Source organism: Lycorma delicatula, chromosome 13 (assembly GCF_047948215.1).
Source record: "Lycorma delicatula isolate Av1 chromosome 13, ASM4794821v1, whole genome shotgun sequence".
NCBI lineage: Eukaryota > Metazoa > Arthropoda > Insecta > Hemiptera > Fulgoridae > Lycorma > Lycorma delicatula.
The window spans coordinates 15,460,025-15,482,440 of NC_134467.1; the positions used below are offsets into that span (position 1 = coordinate 15,460,025).

At 33.0% G+C, this 22,416-nt stretch overlaps 1 protein-coding gene across 1 annotated transcript in view; it reads right to left on the reverse strand.

Annotated features, from left to right (window-relative positions):
- The window catches only part of LOC142334018 (uncharacterized), a 64,381-nt gene extending 44,795 nt beyond the window's left edge, over positions 1-19,586 (reverse strand). The window contains exons 1-6 of the mRNA XM_075381685.1: positions 19,485-19,586; positions 15,677-15,840; positions 12,019-12,147; positions 9,273-9,404; positions 6,864-6,995; positions 5,436-5,814 (exon numbers count right to left, since the gene is read on the reverse strand). Coding sequence (XP_075237800.1) covers positions 5,436-5,814; positions 6,864-6,995; positions 9,273-9,404; positions 12,019-12,147; positions 15,677-15,835 — 931 coding nt within the window. The 5' untranslated portion in view covers positions 15,836-15,840; positions 19,485-19,586. The remainder of the gene's footprint in view (positions 1-5,435; positions 5,815-6,863; positions 6,996-9,272; positions 9,405-12,018; positions 12,148-15,676; positions 15,841-19,484) is intronic.
- Positions 19,587-22,416: the final 2,830 nt, after the last annotated feature.

Sequence of the window (22,416 nt, forward strand, 5' to 3'; positions counted from 1 at the left end):
ACCGACGTCGGCAGTTATCGGCCCATCAGCTTCTTGCCGGTAATCGGCAAGTTGCTTGAAAGGCTGGTTGTGGAACGGTTCTGGGGAAGGAAAGAGGTAAACCGTTTTCCAAATCGAGGCCAGTATAGCTTCACGAAAGGGATTAGCACCCCTTTCGAGGTTTGCATCTTAAATGCTCTTGCCGAAAAGGGAAGCGCCGACAGTAAATATGTTTTGGCAATTTTTATAGACACAGAGGCAGCATTTCCTTCCTTGTGTTAGAGTTCTGTCCTCTATGAGTTAAAACGCCACAATGATCCCGTAGCCGTGCACTATTTGTCTAATCTTACGGCTGTTTAAAGATGCGCTCCTAGCTTTGGAAAAATCCGTCACCAGGGGAAGCCCGCCGGGTTCCGTTCTCAGTCCCCTACTGTGGAACATGGTATTTGACATTCCCAGAAGGGGTCTCGGCCCAGGTTTTTCCAATGACAGTCACCTTTTACTTCATGGTAATTCACGACCGCAGCTGGAAGATCGGGCACAAGAGGCCTTGTCGACCGCGGAGGGCTGGATGGATATTCAAAATTAAAAGATTTCTGTGCCCAAGACGAAGTTTATGCTTCTCAAGGGTGCAGAGAATTTATCGTACAGTCGAAACCCCCACACATTAAGTGTAAAGGCTGTGTAATCAGCCGAGACGGAGTTCATAAGTACCTAGATGTTTTGTTTGATAAGAAGTTCCTGTTTAGCAACCACATTGGGCAAGTAGCAGCGGGCGCAGTCTCAGTGATGTACATGATGTACCGAGGTGTCTTCGAAAGGATGATCTCTTACGCGGCAGCCGTTTGGGCGCATAGGTTGGATATGAATATAGCACTTGTTCAAAATTTAAGGTGTGTCCAGCGCAGAGCCTTAATTTTAGCACTAGTGTTTTTAAAACAACCTCCTACTAGGCTACCACCGTATTTGGAAAGGCTCTCCCAATCGATTTAGTGGTGAAAGTTAGGGCCGAGGTATTTGGGATGCAGTTTCGGGCCGGAACGGAACGGTGACCACAATGCACCGAATCAAAATTTTGTTCAGTTGCCCACCTCCCGCCTGCGGTAGAGGCTGCAGTCTCGCGATGGAAGCTGGAATCGGACACCACGACTAAGGGAAGATCCCTGTGCACGTTTATACGGGATCTGGGGGTATAGTATACCTCGAGTTCGTTCTTAAGGGCAACGGGTGCCCAGGTGATCACAAACCATGTTAATTTAAACCAATATCTCTTTCGGTTCCGCCTGGCAGCTGATGAGCTGTGCATCTGTGGGGAGGTCCAGTCAAATGAACACCTGGTTTGACTGCCTTGGTCTTGGGGGAGCCACCCTGGAACTTAAAGAGGTCAAGGGGAAAATTGGCCACTCACAAGCGGCGAGTCAATGTGGCAAGAGCCACGTTGTCGGACCGTGTGGGAGTTCCTTGATACGGTTGCTATTTTCAACAGACATCAGTAGTTTACTTTAGGGAGACTCCTAACGCACTGTTGTGGGAGCTAACCTTGAGATATATGGCCGACTACCAGCCAAATAAGGCTCCAAGCAGGGTGCGTCTACCCATTTTAATAAATATACAAGTGGGCAGTTGGGCCATGTAAGCCGTTAGTGTACGGCACTGCACTCAGTCCACACACGCCGCTCAAGCAAACCAATTCACATCGTTAAGTTGCTTTGCAGATATTCAATTTCTTTTACATCACACAATCTGTGAATCCGTCTACAGGTAACGGTTCCATCATAGATTTTCCGTTAAGAGATCACATGCTAATATTATTTCATTAATTTTACTAGTTTATTTTTATCATAAATTTCATCATGAATCTGATTGTTTGCTACAGCAAAACAATTAGCAATCATCGATATGCCGCCGTGAATACCTTTTTCAAAAATCAAATACATCAGGATGTGTAGAGTAGCTTTGAGGGTGGCAAACCACGATAAATGTGGCACAGATATGTAATGTAAAGGATCTAAATTGTTTGTTTCCATTATTTTAATACAAAAACTCTCAAATGTATCGGCCAACAGCATGACGTCTTATATAGAAATCGTAATATTAATTTTAAAAAGTTTCCAAACGTTTCGCGAGTGATTATAACCCCATTCGGAGATGTGTTGTCTCTTTAAATCATCATAAAATGATTCCATTTGAAACAGATGCAGATTTAATTTACGTATGTGGATAAACAGCTTTTTGTTTGGATTAACAACTTTAATATCTATATTTTATATCAGTTCGAAACTGTGAATAAGTTGTTTTAAAGAATATATATGCTATGTGACCGTCTGACAATTCACAACAAATATAAAATAAACTTTGCACAAGTTCAACAAAGCTATAAGATAGTAGTCAATATGAACTGTAAATTGATACGATATTTTATTCTACCTCATCGTTGGAAACTTAATTACTACACATTGAAGATTTTTAATTATTTCCATTAAAAAAAAAATGCTCCAGCTAATGTGTTAAATAAGTTTGTAATTATTTTGTTAGGAGAATAACATTTTTTATTGTACACACTTTTCTCTTCACAGTTCAAGAGATGACACAGGTGGTTTACTAAAGCAGAAGAAATCTCTTGGCTGCCAGTTTTTAGGACCAAAAATAAAAATATGAAGATTAGGAATAATATTTTTATTGCGTAAAAAATAATACAAAATTGCATCACAATAGTCATAATCAGTAACTAGAAAATGTGTTTAAAAGTCCTTATAAAATTTTGATTAATTATCCTAGCTGCCATACATGAACTCAACAAAAAAATATCTGAGACAGTATGGTGATGTAAAAAATGTAAGGCTGCCTTTTGACCTTTTGACTCTGATCCCTTTCTGAATAGTCATAAAAGAATGGAGAAAAACACTGCAAGTAAATGTGTTAGAAAGTTTAGGTTACAAAAAAGGCAATCTAACAATAGATTGTTTTGCTGTTACATATATATATATATATATGTATGTATGTATGTATACAAATCTAAATCGCTTGAAAAATGTATCAGAAATACCAGTGCAGCGATAAAATATTTTTATATATGTATATTTATTTACTTATTCTGTGCGTATGTGTCACTGAACTTCTCCTAAACGACTGGACTGATTTTGATGAAATTTTGTGTGTGTGATCAAGTTGATTCGAGAATGATTTAAATTCACAATTTGATCAGATAGAAAATATTTTTTTAATTAATTTATTTATTTACGTGTTGTTGTTGAGGTTAAGGTGGTTGCAATGGTTAAGGTTCACAATTAAATCCGGTAGGCAGCACTGCGATTGGATTCTAGGAATTTTTTTAATTTTGTTGCTTTTTCGCATATCGGTTACTTGCGTCGTAGCTTAATGTTGTTATTACATTAAAATTCGTATTTTTAACGGTCTACTGTGTTTAGAGAGTAGTTTGAATTAAATCCGATAGGTAGTGGCGTTCTGACAATTGGATTTATTTACATTCTGACTTTTTATAAAGTGAAAGGTTAAATTTTATGAAGTTCCGTAATGTTCATTGTTTTTAAGGTTTTATGAAACTTTCAATTGTGTTCATTTAATTTGTATATATACAAAATCTAGCAACAGCAAAGCATTGCCGAGTCTGCTAGAATTGGGCGCTTATTGAGAATATTATTTATTTAAATAACGTTTTAAAATGTAATTAAAAAATATATATTGTGCAAATTTGTAAGATGCAGTATTGACGTGAGTATTTTACATGATTTTTCGTGAATTTTAATGATGTATACACCTGCATTCAATAACAATCAAATTTAGATTGCCAGTTCTCATTTGATTCTATGCAACTTATGAAGTATTGAATGGCTCTTTGAAAATAAAAATGTCAGTTTATAAAATAAATTATAGCATTTATAAAATTAAAATATAATTTACGTATAATAATTATAGTTTAAAGTATATTTAAAAAATTGAAGTTATAATTTTTGTTGCTGATAAATTTTATAAAAAATGTTCTAAAATTGTTTTTAATTTACAATTATCTAAAATTTGGTAAAATAGATGTTAAAATACAGATTGAGAAAAATGATAAAAATTTCTACTAAAATTTTAACAACGTTGCTTTTTTTACAGTGCTTTAATTTTTTATTAACTGATTAATTAAGCTATCACATGGTTATGAAACTTAAAAATTAATTAATTTAAAAAAAATGCAGGAGGTACTTTTTTAAAATGATCTTAAGTGAAAATTAGAAGTAATGGGGATGAAAATTTAGGCACTTACGTATTAACGCCACCGCAGCTACAGCTTTATTTTTAAAAAAGTAGTCAATCGGATTTCGGTGGAAAATGATCAGTCTTTTTATTAATTTTAATAAATGGTTATTTATATTTATTTATTTTATAAATATAATTTAACCAAACTTAACCTGCGCTCGCTAACCTGGACTAATTAATACCGTAATTTTTTGAGTTTTTATTTAATAAATTCAGTAATTATTGCAATTATTTATTATCTAAATAATCAAAACACTCCTGTTAATTAGTCAAGGTTAGTGAGCGTAGGTTAAGTTTTGGTTAAATGTATTTATAAAATAAATAAATATAAATAACCATTATTAAAATTAATAAAGAGACTGTTTTGAATCTATGTTAAACTCTATATCGGCCCATTTTTCACCGAAATCCGATTGACTACTTTGTTTTTAAATAAAGCTGTAGCTGCGGTGGTGTTAATAAGTAAGTACCAAAATTTATTAATTACACTAATTATTAATTTTACGTCGTTTCAATTTTCATCAGATATCTCAATATTTAGTGAAAATAAATATTAACCATACTACACATAAATAATCAATAAACCCAATACAATAATACAACAATTGCAAACTGATAATAGTCATATTAATGAAATTTCATTCACATTCCTGCTAATTTTAACTTAAATAAGTTAATATTTATGTGTTGTGCATTTATTACAGAACAATGCCACGTCAGGATAATGTCTGTCGGTATATATATATATATATATGTATACAAATCTAAATCTCTTTAGAAAATGTATCAGAAATACCAGTGCAGTGATAAAATATTTTTTTTTAATTTTAAAGATTCTTAATTTTTTGGAGGTTTTTATCCCCCCTCTTTTGGGAAAAAAAATTTCTATACAAGTCTCACTTGTAAAATTTACACACATTTTCTTTACACACTACAAAGTTACAAATGTAATTTCTCTTTTGTATGTCTCTTAATATGTCTCTTTAAATCGTATTTATGATTAAATGACTTTTGACATAAGTTACAAGTATAATTTTCCTCCTTAGTATGAATATTTAAATGTAATTTTAAAGCATAACTTTGATAAAAAGACTTCTGACAAAAGTTACAAATATAATTTTTCTCCTTAGTATGAATATTTAAATGTACTTTTAAAGTATAATTTTCATTAAAAGACTTTTGACAAAAGTTACAAACATAATTTTTCTCTTTTGTATGATTCTTATAATGTCTCTTTAAATCGTATTTACGATTAAATGACTTTTGACAAAGGTTACAAATATATTTTTTCTCTTTGGTGTGTAAATTAACATGCACCTTTAAATTAGAATAACAGTTAAAAATCTTTTGACAGAAGTTACATATATAATTTTTCTCCTTAGTATGAATATTTAAATGTATTTTTAAATCAGAACTTTGATAAAAAGACTTCTGACAGAAGTTACAAATATAATTTTTCTCTTTTATATGTCTATTAAAATGTCTTTTTAAATCGTATTTACGATTAAATGACTTTTGACAAACGTTACAAATATAATTTTTCTTGGTACTTCCTTTGATTATTCCTATATCCTGTAAAAAATAAAATAACCAATAATTAAAATATAATTATGAATTAATGTAAAATTATATCAATTACAATAATATAAATATGCCACTAAATATGTACAAAAAATGAATATTTTAAACATATATTTATAATCAACATGGTTTTGAAAATTAATTAATCATTACAATAAGGAACTTTACTTACCTTGTAGTATGTTTACACACTTGACTGAAACTTTATTCATATGCATATCTTAGGAAAACCAGCAGAACTAACTATTTGGTAAATTTATAATAACAGATAGATATATTTATTACTTCTATATACATGTTGATCAGATCTACAAATCCACACATTTTTACACATATATTTTATATACAGAATATCTCATCTAAAGGTACCCAAAACTAATAGTCTATATTTAGAAAGACTCCCATAATATTAAGGTTCACTGTGAAATTAAAAGTAAAATATAACGGATAAAAGAGAAATTCACTGCTAATAAAATTGCTTTAAAAACAAGTGTACATTACCTAACCACAGTATTAACACTAACAACAATACAACATATCATATTGAAATCAAAACAGTAAATGAGCCTTCTACAATGTTTACATTTAGGATTACCCAAACATTCATGTCCATGCATGTCTATTCAAATTCATGTTTAAAGATGAGTTTGTGTGTATGACTCATACTTTAAGTAACAAACTAGCTAGAACATAAGCTATCTTATTATAGACAAATCAAAATATTTCATATAGTAGGCCTACATTATTATCTGAAAAAATACATGCTCTGAAGGAGCATTTTTAATGAAGGACACTTGGTAGCAGTCCAATTTTTTTATAAGTACTACTAGTAAAAGGAAAAAATAGGCCTGTTTCACTAAGCTTTTCATTCATACACAATTTAATAAGTCGGTGTTAATTAAATAGAACTAAATAAAATAAAAAATTTATTTTTTCTGACAGAACATATTGGAAGAACCAAAATATACATTTATACACAGTAATAAAATTACTAAAAGACAAATGTTTGGATGTTAATACAAACAATAATTAATACTTACATGGCTCGGATAAAATCCGATCTCCTTTTCTGTCTTCACCATGTGTAAATACTTATTTATTTCAAGATCATTCGTTTTCATATTAAAATTAAGCTGTGATGTAACTTCATCATTCAGGGAGATCTCAGATTCCTTTAAAAAAAAAGATATAGAAATAACCTTACAAAATATGAAAACTATGAAAAATATGAAATATTCAGGAAGCAATTTTTTTTTTCATTATAACAAACTGAATATAATATATAAATGACATCATCATAAAATAAATACTAATAGAAAAACAAATTATAAGATAAAAAAAATAAATTACTATTCTATTATTATTCTATTACTAAAGTTGGCAATAAAATAACAACAGATGATCAACAATCTGCAATACTGTGTTAGTATTTAAACCATTATTTAAGGTACATTAGGTAGATTGGATAATGTGAACTGTGCTGTCATTAGTGAAGAGTTTCTATGAATTTTAGTTTGAAACTGAATTTAGTTTTAACAATGAACCGATCAAATTCAAATTAAAAAAAATACGGTACTTACGTATTAATGCCGCCGCAGCTACAGCTTTATTTAAAAACAAAGTAGTCAATCGGATTTCTTTATTAATTTCTCTTATCTCTTTATTAATTTTAATAAATGGTTAATATTTATTTATTTATTTTATAAATATATAACCAAACTTAACATATGCTCGCTAACCTTGACTAATTAACAGGAGTGTTTTGATTATTTAAATAATAAATAATTGCAATAATTATTGCAATTATTAAACAAATACTCAAAAAATTACGATGTTAATTAATCAAGGTTAGCGAGCGAAGGTTAAGTTTGGTTAATAAAATAAATAAATATAAATAACCATTTATTAAAATTAATAAAGAGACTGTTCATTTTCCACCGAAATCCGATTGACTACTTTGTTTTTAAATAAAGCTGTAGCTGCGGTGGCGTTAATAACTTAAGTACCAAAAATACTATGCCATTGAAGTAATGCCGTACTTATTTAAAAGAGGAATATGACATAGTATTCATTTTGGGTGTATAATGACAATGTTAGAGTTCGCCTGTTTATTATTGCCAACTGAACATAGGTATGTAAATCATAAAATTAACCCCTCCAAAACAAGGAGTACGCATTCGTTTTCATCACCTACAAAAACTCAGCTGCAGATGGTATAGTCAGTCACACTTACTGTTATAAGCTTCTCCTTGTTGCATGATTTTTTAGGAGGCATATTTACAATTTGATATAAACAAAATACATTTATGTCATAAAATACACAATTACATGGTAATTCGCATCTCAATTCTTATGTTAACTGTTCAAGCATTGACGTTGACAGTATGAACCCAGTTATGGAATGAAATGCGCATGCGCAATTATTGCTAATCTCTAATGAACACCTTAAAGCAAACTGTGCACAGAGGCTCCGCAGGTTAATTAAATTAATTAGAGAATTAAATTCTCTACAAGTTTTGTTAAAAACTTTTTATGTATTCATTACCCATTTAAAACTGTTACTGTACATCAAACATAAAAAAAAAATATTTTACCCCACAATTTATTGGTTCTCACCCAAGATTTCTCAAAACCTATTGCAGGTATGGTTCTGGAACTATTTAATTTTCCAGGTCAAAAACCATAAGAAACCACTAATTCTGTTCCAAAATTAACATCCTAAAAATTTCAGTTGGACCTAATTTCATAAATATCTGGAATCTGAGTGAAATTTTTCACTAGCCTAACTCACAAATAAAAACGCATTTTAGGACATATGTTTATATGATCTTTTTCCATTATTTTCATGAGTATAATAGGTTATGAAAATTGTGGGAAAACTGTGCGATACATTCTGTATATGAGTTAAGAAATGAACTGTACGTAATACAAAATTTACATACTAAAATATATAAAAATGAAACGATAACACAGCAGAATGTCAATTTTCCAGATGTCCAACTGTCTGAACTACTTAGATCCAGATTAAACAATTAAAAAAAAAAAACAAATACATTATTTGTAAAATTAAAACACCATTCAAACAAAGCTTTACCTCAACAGGAATTTTTTTTATCGATCTTTATTTTACTGGATTTTTTAATTGACATATATTTAGACCTGTGTTAAATCCATCATAAAAGCAAATTTCTACACATTGCATTTTTGATACCATATTACTATATCTGTTTTTTCTTACACTGTATGTATGCTCCGAAATTCTTTTTAATTTTACTGAAATATATTTATTTATTTTTTATTTAGTGTTGTCCACTAAACATTAGAATGATTAGTCCAATATATATGATAAAATCTTTTTAAATTATCCTTTCCAATTTTCCAGACTTGGCCTTGCAAAGGTCCATCTGGATAATTGGTGTTCCATTATATGCAAAATCTAAAACCCTTACCACTTCATTTTCAACTTTTAAATTTTCTGAATTAATTAAGGTGGTCTCTTCAATTGCTAAAGGATCTTTTAAAATATCACCATTAACAACAATATCAAGCGGTTCCTCTTTTAATCCTACTAAATCTATTTGCTGCAACATAAAACAAAAAATGAATGGTACAAAGTAAACATATTTATGATTTTTTTATAATACATATTACGAACATAAATTGTATCTCCAATTCACTTACCATATACACTAATAGTGCATATACATTAAATTATTAAGTGACTTTAATGTGACAGGTTTGTATAAGAAAACCTAGAAAATGTTTCTTTTGGTAAACGTTATCCTAATTTAATGATAAAAATGCTGCTACTCACCTTACAGAATTTTCGACAAACTGAAATCTTTTAAAAGCAAATGATTTGTTCCAACTGTTGCCGTAATTTTCTTGATTGGTTTTTTTTCTAATCATATTAACATTAATGATAATATTGTTTATGATGAAACCTTTTATTGTGATAAATAGCATTTACCTTTAGAGATAACATTACCTAAGATTTTGAATATTATTCTTATATCTGATAAACATATACCAGATTAAAAAAATATAAGTTTCCAAGATTCAAACATTTACTAAAATGACAGTTTGATTCCAAACAATAGTTATTAAATTATTTTTTATATATCCTCATATAAGCTAGAAAGAAGCTTGTGCATGGAACATGGAAATGCAATTTTGTAGCATATGAAAAATGCCACTCAACCAGAATGTATTACTGATCATTGCTACTGTGCATTAATACTTTTGATAGTTATATACCAAAAGTACGTAAAAAAAAAATTAAGTTTACGAAATTATTCTCTAGTCAATAGTCATTAATAAGAAAGGGTTCTATAAGCTTCAAAAACATATATACAGGATGATTCAAAGAAACGGGAAATTTTGAAAGTTGTGTTGGTAACCGTGGGCGATTGGTACCACTTGATAAGTGGCGCCAGCCTCTCTAACCTAACCTGCCATTTAGTTGTCATGGATCTTTGGAGTGGTGCAACGTGCATTTGCTATTAAAGCGTTTTACAAAAACAATGACAGTGTGGAGGGAGCGCGTAGAGAATTTCACCGTCATTTTAATCTGGGACGGCACAACCGTGTTCCATCAGCACATGCAATTAAAACACAGATATCTAATTTTGAGAAAACCGGTTCGGCAATGAAAGAGAAACCTCCAGGCCATGAGCAAACCGTCCGTACACCACACAATGTTCAAGCTTTACAAGATGCTGTCACATGAAATCCACATCGGTCAATCCGTCGTCTCTCAGCATCTTTACAATTGCATAGTTCAAGTGTTCGAAGAATGTTAGTGAAGAACTTGCATTTCCATCCGTTCAAGTCGCATATCGTCCAGGAACTGAAACCAAACGATGCAGTTGCACGAGCACAATTCTGTAATGTAATGCTTCAGAAGATAAATGATAACGATGAGTTTCTTCACGAACTGTGGATGTCAGACGAAGCGCATTTCCACCTCAGTGGATTTGTTAACAAGCAAAATTTGAGTACTGGGCACAAGAAAATCCTACACAGCTATACCAGCGTTCATTGCATAGCCAGAAAGCGACCGTGTGGTGTGCTATGTCATCTTGCGGTGTTATAGGGTCTTATTTTTTTGAGGATGGCAACGGTCTTGCGATTACAGTGACGTCGGCTTGTTACGTAGCCGTGCTGGAAACCTTTGTTGTGGAACAACAAAAGAGATTTCCACCAATTCTTAACACAACCTGGTTTCAACAAGACTGAGAAATGTTACATACTGCACGAATATCGATGGTAGCTGTACGCCGATCGTTTGGACGTGTCATTTCACGAAATGGTGACATTAGATGGCCTCCCAGATCGCCTGATCTCTCAGCTTGCGATTACTTTTTGTGGGGTCATCTTAAAAGCAAAGTGTTCCACAGTAGACCTGCTACAACGGAAGAACTGAAGGCAAAGATCCGAGAAGCAATTGCAGAAATTCCAGTTGAGATGTTACATCAAACCATGTACAATTTAACGAAGAGGCTTCATGAGTATTTGCATAGAAGAGGAGGTCACCTGCAAGATATCTTTAAAAAATAAACTAAAATTTATGTATCCTAAAATGGCAACGTTTGTACTATTACATGAAATAAAATTCATTTTCTAAAAAAGTTTTTCATTAACGTTATTTTTTTTTTTAATTTCCCGTTTCTTTGAATCACTCTGTATAACAACGAAAAGATAACACAGCAGAATGCCAATTTTCCAGATGTCCAACTGTCTGGACTACTTAAATCCAGATTAAGGAATTAAAAAAAAAACAAATACAATATTTGTAAAATTTAAACACCATTCAAACAAAGCTTTACATCAACAGGAATTTTTTTTATAGATCGTTATTTTACTGGATTTTTTAATTGACTTTTTTGCAATTTATTTAGCAAAAACATACATATATTTAGACCTGTGTTAAATCTATCATAAAAGAAAATTTCTACACACTGCATTTTTTATACCGTATTACTATATCTGTTTTTTCTTACACTGTATGTATGTTCCAAAATTCTTTTTAATTTTAGTGAAATATATTTATTTATTTTTTATTTAGTGTTATCCACTAAACATTAGAATGATTAAAATCTTTTAAATTATACTTTCCAATATTCCAGATTTGGCCTTGCAAAGGTGCATCTGGATAATTGGTGTTCCATTATATGCAAAATCCAACATCCTTACCACTTCACTTTCAACTTTTAAATTTTCTGATTTAACTAAGGTGGTCTCTTCAATTGCTAAAGGATCTTCTGGAATATCACTATTAATAATATCAAGCGGTTCCTCGTTCAGTCGTACTAAATCTACTTGCTGTAACAAAACAAAAAATGAATGCTATAAAGTAAATATGTTCATTATTTTTTGTATAACTTATATTAGAAACATAAATTTTATTTCCAATTTACATACAACATACATTAACAGTCCAGTTAAATTATTATTATCAGGTAACTTTAATGTTACCTGATAAGATTAATAATCTTATCAATACAAGATGGATAAGATCTACTTTTGTACTTTTTATTAGCAATTTTAAAAAATCTTTGGGATCATTAGATAAACATTCCCCTTAACTTTTAACAGTATAATTTAATAATAAATCTTCAACACTAAGAGTATTACATACAATTTACTCTTAAATAATTCTTAATAATTCAATCTATATTGTTTTTGAAGCTTACTGAAATTAAACTGTGATAATAATTACTCCAAAATGCGTTTCTGTAGTGAAATTATTATTTCTTTAACGGTTTTTACCTAAGCTCTTCAATTGTTACTTAAATATTGGTGTTTTCCTAGTGGCGACATTCAAATACCAATAATTATTGTTATATCGGCAAATGTAAATTTTTACCAAAATCTTGCATAAATTAGGTTTTGTGAAAATTACACCTTGCCTAAAGAAATTTATAGTTCTGAACATGGTTTTTTCGAAGGTAAATCTATGCAAATGAACTCATGTGTATATATGGAAGATGCTATTCATGCACTAAATGATTGTTATTATCTTGATGCAAATTATCATTGTTTGATGTAGTTATTATTATTTCAGGACTTTCCCCAGGTTGCTACCAAATCTGGATGTGTGTGTGCATAGACCAATGCACTGCTAGTAGCTGCCAGTCCTGTAGCTGAAAATGTAAATGTACCAGTAAACATGTAATCCTGAACAGATGCAGGTCGACCACTCCTGAGACGGGTGGTTAATTGAAAACCTACCATCAAAGAACACCTGTATCCGAAGTGTCTAGTATTCAAATCCATATAAAGTAACTACAAGTACAACGTACTCGAACCTTAGTAGTCTCGACATCAAAAATTAGCTGATTTTGCGATGACAAGTTGAACCACTACATAACTGAGCAGGTTATATCAAATTAAATCACACTGATGTAGTTAATAACAACTGCTAACTACACACTTGCTGCGTGTGGATATAATAATACACTGTTGTCTTTGATACATTAATTTTGTACAAACAGAATTTCCTACATTAATATTAATGATTTTATCTCTAAGCCTATTTATGTTAGATCTGCAGAAAGACAAGGGCAGGCAAGCATTTGAGATCTCCTTGGGAATTTTCTGAATTCGCAATTCGTGCTTGATATGAAACTGTTTAAACCTATTACAAATCTAGTTGATATTCAGTTACTTCAAATTGACATGAACTCTGTGTAAAAATAACGGACTTAAATGGTATATCTTGAAACCTAAAAAAATTGTTTTCATATTCAATTTGGAAGGTTTGCAAATGTTAATATAATTATTTAATGAATAATAATGCAATGCAAAAGGTATCTTCAATTAAAAACTTAAGTATATATTTTGATAGCAACTTATCCTTCAGTCAATAGATTGGTTATACTGTATCTAAGACACTAAAAATTGAAAATATTATTAGAATCTCTACAAATTTTAGAAATAATAACGCTTCAGAACTTTAGCTTATACTTTTATGAATCCAGTACTAAATTATGGCTCTGTTGTCTGGCAATGTTTTACTGACTAGGAATTAAAATTAGAAATACCACATAGAATCTTTCTAAGATATGCTGCCTACAAAATCCGTGATGCTATGCACTTTTCTAGTCATCATTTTATTCATATTTCAAATTTGTAAAAAATACAAAGTACTGAATCATCTCTGATGAGGACAAATTTAATATTTGTGTAAAAAATTTTCAGTAATTATTTTTCCTATCTAATCTATTGCAACCTTTTGACTTTCATAAATCAACTAAATTGCTTAGGCATAATTTTCAACATTTTTATATCTTTATAGATGATTCTCAAAGGAGATCACCTATTACTAGGCTATCTTTACTATGTAAAGTAACTTAAGGTGGTTAGACATTTATAATACTAGATTAAGTACACTTAACACCTTATCAAGAGCTATTCTAACTTATTAATAATAAGTTTATCTATTAATTTTTTTTTAAGATTTAGTATTCATGGGTTTCAAGCCTGTTTATTTTGAAATCAATAAATAAGGTTTAAAATTTACCACACTTACCAAAATTAAAAACTTACTAAATACCAATTAACCAGCCAATACTTTAGGATAAAAATGGAAAATTAGGCCTTAACAACAAAGAAATTGCAAAATTATAGTATGTACTTTGAAAAATTATTAACTATCAAGAAACTGAGGTAAGATTTCAATTCCAAAATATAACATGAAATGAAAAATCCAAACCATGAAATCAAATAATACAATCAAATATAAACAAAATCATCCAGCAATTAAACAAGGTAGCAAGTTATGGCTTGATTGCAGAAGAATCAAGGACATAATTGGAAAAAATACATTAATACACCCACTACCACAAATAAAAAGATAAAACAGAATAAATACCTTTAAAGGGATTTCCCTCTTACATATGATACACAACATCCTTTCAAAAGCAATTTGAAATAGAATCAAATTAATCGTAGACTCTAACATGTAGGAGAATACCAAGGATTCAGAAAAGCAAGACCATGTGCAAAACAAATCTCAAATCTTAAAACAATAATTAGGGGAAAAATGACAAGGCATAAAAATAGGTATTAGTCTTTGTAGATTTCAAAAAGACATACAAGTCAATCAATAGAACTTCTTAATTTAAAATCACAGAAGAATTTGGTGTAGATCCCAAAATAATTAAAATTACTATAAATTGCGTAGAAAATAAGGTTAAAATGTTTTTTCAAAAAGGCAGAATTCATCTCAATTCATTTCAACAACATCTCAATAGATGGTAAAATCGAGCATTAAAATATGTAATCAAATAAGATGTCCTGTTTCCATCAGATGCATCTTAGTTAGAAATCACAAAAAAACATTAATAGAAAAAAATCAAGTAAAAATTTCAGAAAAATCCTAGGACCAATAAAAATACAATAAAATGGATACAAATTAATTAGTAATAAAGATATTTACACATACAATGAAATTGGGAAAATTTCAGATTAAATAAAAAAATGGAGAGCTAAATCTATTGTCAAGCTGATAAAACAGATTTACAGGTTTTGTGAGTCTGAAAAGTGATTTCACCACAAATACACAAAGAACGGATATCAATAGATTTCTGTATTTCTAAATGAAATGAAATATTTGAAGGAGATAGTGCACAGAAAACCAATAAAAGATTTCAGGGATTTCAAAGGGAAGGAGAAAAATAAAAAGACAGTTGGTCAGAACAAAGAAGGCAAAAAAAAACAAAGCAAAAGAATCAAGAATTGTTGGAAAATTAAGAAATAAAAAAAAACAGAAGAAAGAGAAATGATTTCAAAATACTGGTTCATGGTCCTAAGATGGCCAAACATACACAAAAAAATTAAAAAAACTTACATGCTCAGATGATGTATGTGATGTATCAGTTTCAGTCAAGTGATTTGGTAAAAAAATGCATATCATTTCCCCTACATTTTCTTGTTCATTCTCTAATTTAATATTTTTACTAAGAGAAAGAGATTCATTAATAAAAGAATTATTTGCAGGCACATTCATGTTATCTGTAAAAAACAAAAAAACAAAATATGATGCATTTTATAAACTAAATATAAGAAATGAAAATAAATATTCTCAATAATAAAACCACAGTTTTTAACATCTTATCCCACTATTATAAGCTCCAATTTCGTTTTTATGATGGATCAAATGTCACTAACAATTAGCAATTTACAATAACTGGTACAACCTAGACCAATTAGCTAATGAAACTCACTAAGGTAAATAAAGGTGATTCTAAATTGCACAGCAATCTCTCAGGAGATGATTCTATACCCAAAAATTAAAAAAATATTCATATTCATAAAAATAAACATAGGTCAGAAAACAGTTTGTTACAGAGTTTAGGCTCAAGAAACATTTAGCCCTGCTTTCTGCTCTCTCTGTAAAATTAAACCATACTAAAATTCTTGGGATGAAAATTGGCTAAATAAATTTTTGATCAAAGAAATTGAATAAGTGGTCCTAGACCTGTATCTGACTTAGGCCAAGAAAAATTGCTCAAAACAAGAAACATTTTTTATCAGAAACACACATTTTTGGAATTGGAATAAAATAAATTTGTTAATTTACCAATAAACAAATAAAAATTTCTCATTAACTTTGTAGAGAATTTACTACAGGGATAATTTATATAAATAATGTCTATTAAAATTAAACACAAATTTAGAAAGTTAAACTTTAATGAAAAACAAAAAAACACAAACCATATCAGAAATGTGATACAATTTCCATAAATGTTTGAACATAATGTAAATGAAAACATTAGAAAACTTATCAACAAAAAAGAAATGAATAACAAACACATTTCAAAAAGTTTGGTAAAGTTTTCATATTTATATATTTTTATGGCACGAAGCCGTATTACCTAACACCATGGTTCAATACATTACAGATAATAAAGTTTCTCAGCTGCAGTTTTATGTGGAAATGTTGGATAGAATAGCAGACAACAATGCACTGACAATGTAATTTTTAGTGATGTGTCAATGTTTCATATCAGTGAAAAGGAGAATAACCATAACTGCCAAATATGGAGGTAGCGAAAACCCTTTTGGCAGCACATTTGTGATAGCCCTGGGGTCAATGTTTTTGTGCCCTAAGCAAATAAAGATTGTATGATCCATTCTTCTTCCAGGAGGCAACTGTAAATGGTATTGATTATCTGGACATGCTGCAAAATTTTCTGATTCTTCAGTTAGAATGATGATGACCAAGACGGATGTTATACAAGGATAAACTGCGAAGAATGCACAGAACGGCATTGTTGGAAGTGATGGCAGGGAATCGTAACCTGTCATATGAAGCTATATGTGTGCTTTCGTCGGTCCCGCCGATAGAACTTCAGATCAAGAGCAGGAAAGTGAGAGCGGAAGGGTGTAGTACAGCTGAGACTGAGGTGATGACCTGACAGTGGTGGAAGGAAGTATGGGCAGTCACTAACGCTGCGTCCTGGACCAGAAGGTTAATAAGTGATTTGGACGCATGGCTGAATCGCCAACATAGCGAGGTGAACTTTTACATACCACAGATGATGTCGGGTCATGGATGTTTTGGTTACTATTTAAAAAGATTCGGCAAGAGAGACACCCAACTGCGACTACTGCCAGGAGGTGGACGACGCAGAGCATACGATGTTCGAATGCTGGAGATGGGCACAATACAGACAATTTATAGCAGTCAATAACCTGAACGCGAATAACATAGTAGAGTGGTCGCTAAGGAGGGAGCAGAACTGGAACGTTTTTAACAATTTCGCTGGTACGGTTTTTCACACTAAGGAAGAGGAGGCGTGATGAAGGAATCGTTAGGTTCAATCGTAAATAGGGATAGGTGGACAGCCCCGTCTCTGAAAGCCTGTATGACCTGGCGTGTAGGTTTTGGTGAGGGGACAGGGAGATTTCGCGGGGATAAAATTAACAAACCTAGACCAGGCCAGTGTGGCTGGTTTTGGGGGTGCGTACGTTCCTTGTACTGGTCACACTGGTTTGAGGCAATTAGCATAAAGACAGAGACCCGGTTTCTATCAGCGGGGGTGGGGAACGGCATAGCCAGGCTTTGCCCTCATCGGCGGGAATTAGAGGCAGGCAAGAAAAAATCTAGTACCGGGGTAGTTGACCTGCCGTGCCGGGTGTAAATCCGGTGGGTGGGAAGACCGCCTTAGAGTCAAAAGACACATCTCTGGGCCGAGAATACTTAATTGGATGTCCGGCCTAGGGATGTAGGAGAAAAAAAGAGAAAAAAAAAAGATGGATGTTATTAATATGAGCAAGTTGAGGCATCACATCACTACTGCCTAGATGTCTGAGATTTTCTTGATATTCAATTCTCAGCTCTGTGGATTGGTCATGAAGGTGGAACTGCATGGCCACTTCACTCCCTAAATTTTTTCTTGTGGGATTTCATTAACAATCACATTTATGTACCACTTTTGCCTGCTCACCTTGTTGAGCTAAGACTCTAAATTAATGCAGCAGCTGCTGAAGTAACGTTAGACTTGCTAGCTAATCTGGAATGAGATCAACTTCAGGGGGGATGTATGTTGCATTACAAATGGAGGTCATATCGAACAAAACTGAATGTTAGGTTACAAACTTGATGTGTTTTGCTGTGAAATGAGACCTCAATCAAATCTGTAAGTTATCTCAATAAATTTTTATGTACTTTTAAAGTTGTGAAGCCTTTTTTGAATCATCTGGTATTTGGTTAGTTGTGAGGATATTTTTGTTCCTTTGTTGAATACCAAATAAATAGTTTCTGTAACTCATCTTCATTTATTATAGTCAGTTTTACCAAACATGGTTGCAGACAGTTTCCAGTTATTAAAATGTTAGATGGCTAATAGGTATATGGGTTTTCTTTACACTGCTGGAAATATCAGTTTAGGCTTATCAAAGCAATGTGGTATTATGTTTTTTTTCTACTTCTAGTTAGCAATCTATGAACTATTTTACTTCATGATATTGGAAAAAACAAATTTGAAAAACTTATAAGCATATTATTGTGCAGATGTGTTTGGAAAAAGATAATTTTTTTGAAGTTGTTAATGGAATCTGTAAATCAGAAGAAATGGAACAAAGAAAATAACTATTCTTTCTTTAGACAGAATTTTCTTTTTTAAGGGTAGCTAGTTGCATCATAGCCCACAAAGTACAGCTGTGAATAAAACAAATCTGACATCCAAATCTTGCCAAAAATGATGAAGTTCAAATGAAAATGCACCGTTGGGCAAAATATGTAGATAAGGGTGATATATGTGTACTGCTTTTACAAATATTGACTCGAGAATTTGACCACATTTATATCACTTGGCATGACTTACCAGCAGAAGGTAAGACATGGTCGAAATTGCAGTTACGACCTTTAAAATATGAATTCAGGTTAAAATGCTTTGAGGAAGCAGTTGGAGCCATGGCTATGTTATCTAAACTAAAGTCAATTTTCAAACCAAGAAGAGTTCTTCTACATCTAATTCTAGAAAGGAGAGTCAGTTATATTTCAGTAACAGTTTGTGTAAATAAACGATTTTACAACAAAGTAATTGAATTTTACATCCCAGCATACGGCGCACACTACATTGTTTTAAATAACAAAAAAAATTCAAACTTAAATTCTATTAATTTATATTGAAAGAGTATAAATTACTTACTCTGTCAGATAATCAAATAAGAACCCAACGAATAGATAATACTAAAATTAAAATATAGATCTTTCCATAACAACCTCTCAGACAAACGCTAAGCTGTTGATCAATGGTGCCAACACATGCAGTTTTATACATCAATACATTTGATATCTCATTAAAATGTTGAAAATATATATATATATATATATACACACACATATACATATACAATTGCACAACAGATTTAATAAATAACGTTGCATTCACTGCTTATTTAAAGTGGTTTAATATATAAAAATTACGAATTTACTCAAACTTTCATAACATTTTTAGAAGCGATTCTTGTTTATTAATCTATGCATAAAAAAATTGAGCTGGCATAACAGATTGCTATGAGAGTTGTATCTCAGCCTCCGGGCTGAGCTCTCAGCCCAGTGGAGTGTCCTTCAAACTGAAACGTGTCTCCAGTTCGATTCGCCGGTTGGGCCTTTTCTGCCTCAAATTGCCAGGGTTAACCTCGCCAAACTACGTCATTAGTACGTCCCGGTCCTTTGAGGTCCTGACTACGTCAGGACTCTGTCTATACATTTTCTCGCCTGCCACTAACTACTAGGGAGGGAGAAACCGTGCTCGATTAGGTCGTTCCTGGGCCCCACCCAGCAGCTGGGATTCTACCTTACGATTCCCCAGCCTACAGCACCAGGAGACCCGTCGGAGCCAGCACACCTCAGCATGTCGGCCCTCCCAGGCGGGGCTGTCCGCCCTGCCCTATTCTAAAATCCCCTTCGACATCTTTTTCCCTCAAAATCGTCCTCGCCAAACCGTCGACAACACTCCAGTTTGGCGCTGAAGCTAGCATATAATCTACTAATTCTTCTGGTGTTAGGTCAGTAACTCCCACCCTATTCCGAGATTATTGCCGGTGTGCTCTATAAATCTTTCTCGTGACAGTACATACAAGTTGGCAATTCCCTTCCCTATTAATGCTCCTCGTTGGACCCTCCGAAGCCTGTCGAGATTTCGCTGGATATTAATTGTCCAGCCACAGGCCAGCGCCGCATACAGAACTAAGGCTACGGCCGACATGATTACTCTTGGTTCGGCCGAGCTAGGCGCACCCCGTGAAGACGTAAGTCAATTTAAGGAGTTCACTGACCTTTCCGCTTTATTACAGTGTTCTGTGCCGTGTTCACAGAATCTTCATGCGTTATATATTATTACACAGAAGTATCTGACCTTATCCCTGCGATGCAACAGCTGGTCACCGATTCTCAGTTCTATTGGCTCCACCTTGCTTTTCCCAAATAAGATTATAAACTCAAATTTGTTAACCGCCAGTTTCAGCCCATGTGGTTGCATCCACTCGTCAATTAATGATAATGCGGAATTGGGATACGGGAAGCAGAAAATCCGTTACGTTGAATCCCGCGTTCATCGAGACCACCAATCGATGGGTTTCGGGGGGCTCGGGGATTTATGAAAATGTACCCCTTAAAAAACAAATACAAATTTTAGGGGCATCAAAATTTGGAAGGGGTAAATAATGGGGATTGGCGAGATTTTCCATGAATCGAAAGGAGTTTGAAATCGGGGAAAGGGTTCAGAAGATATGGATGTTTAAAGATTTCCAGTTATAGCTGTAGCATTTAGAATAGTTCACAGTTCTCACCGAGAAGAAAGAAAATATAAGTCCTTTTCATACTAACAACATGTTTACTCGTTCACAGAGTAGATTTAATAAACTATCATTTTCATCAATCAACGATATAACTAAATCACAAATTTTTACACTCAATGGAAACTCATGTAAAATACGTTCTTGAGGTTCATTTCTAAAACTAACCGAAATAATATTACATTTTACACGTATTACATCTACAGGAGTGATATTTATTATTTGTGCTTGTAAGCACTGAAAAAGGCACCGGGGCTTGACCAACTTGACCCGGATATATTCTACCATCTGCTGCCTGTCATAAAAGAGCCGCTTGGCAGGCTGGTCACGGGTGCCTTCGTTGGGGCTGCTTTCCGACTTGTTCGAAAGTGGCTTTGGTGAGAGTGCTATTAAAACCAGGAAAGGATCCTAGCGACGTCGGCAGTTATCGGCCCATTAGCTTCTTGCCGGTAATCGGCAAGTTGCTTGAAAGGCTGGTTGTGGAACGGCTCTGGGAAAGGATTGAGGTAAACCGTTTTCCAAATCGAGGCCAGTATGGCTTCACGAAAGGGATTAGCACCCCTTTCGAGGTTTGCATCTTAAATGCTCTTGCCGAAAAGGGAAGCGCTTACAGTAAATATGTTTTGGCAATTTTTATAGACACAGAGGCAGCATTTCCTTCCTTGTGTTAGAGTTCTGTCCTCTATGAGTTAAAACGTCCCAATGATCCCGTAGCCGTGCACTATTTGTCTAATTGTACGGCTGTTTAAAGATGCGCTCCTAGCTTTGGAAAAATCCGTCACCAGGGGAAGCCCGCCGGGTTCCGTTCTCAGTCCCCTACTGTGGAACCTGGTATTTGACATTCCCAGAAGGTGTCTCGGCCCAGGCTTTTTCCAATGACAGTCACCTTTTAGTTCATGGTAATTCACGACCGCAGCTGGAACATTGGGCACAAGAGGCCTTGTCGACCTCGGAGGGCTGGATGGATATTCAAAATTAAAAGATTTCTGTGCCCAAGACGAAGTTTATGCTTTTCAAGGCTGCAGAGAAATTATCGTACAATCGAAACCCCCACATTAAGTATAAACGCTGTGTAATCAGCCGAGACGGAGTTCATAAGTATCTAGGTGTTTTGTTTGATAAGAAGTTGTTTAGCAAACACATTGGGCAAGTAGCAGCGGACGCAGTCTTAGTGATGTACCGAGGTGTCTTCGAAAGCATGATCTCTTACGCGGCGGCCGTTTGGGCGCATAGGTTGGATCTGAATGTAGCAATTGTTCAAAATTTAAGGTGTGCCCAGCG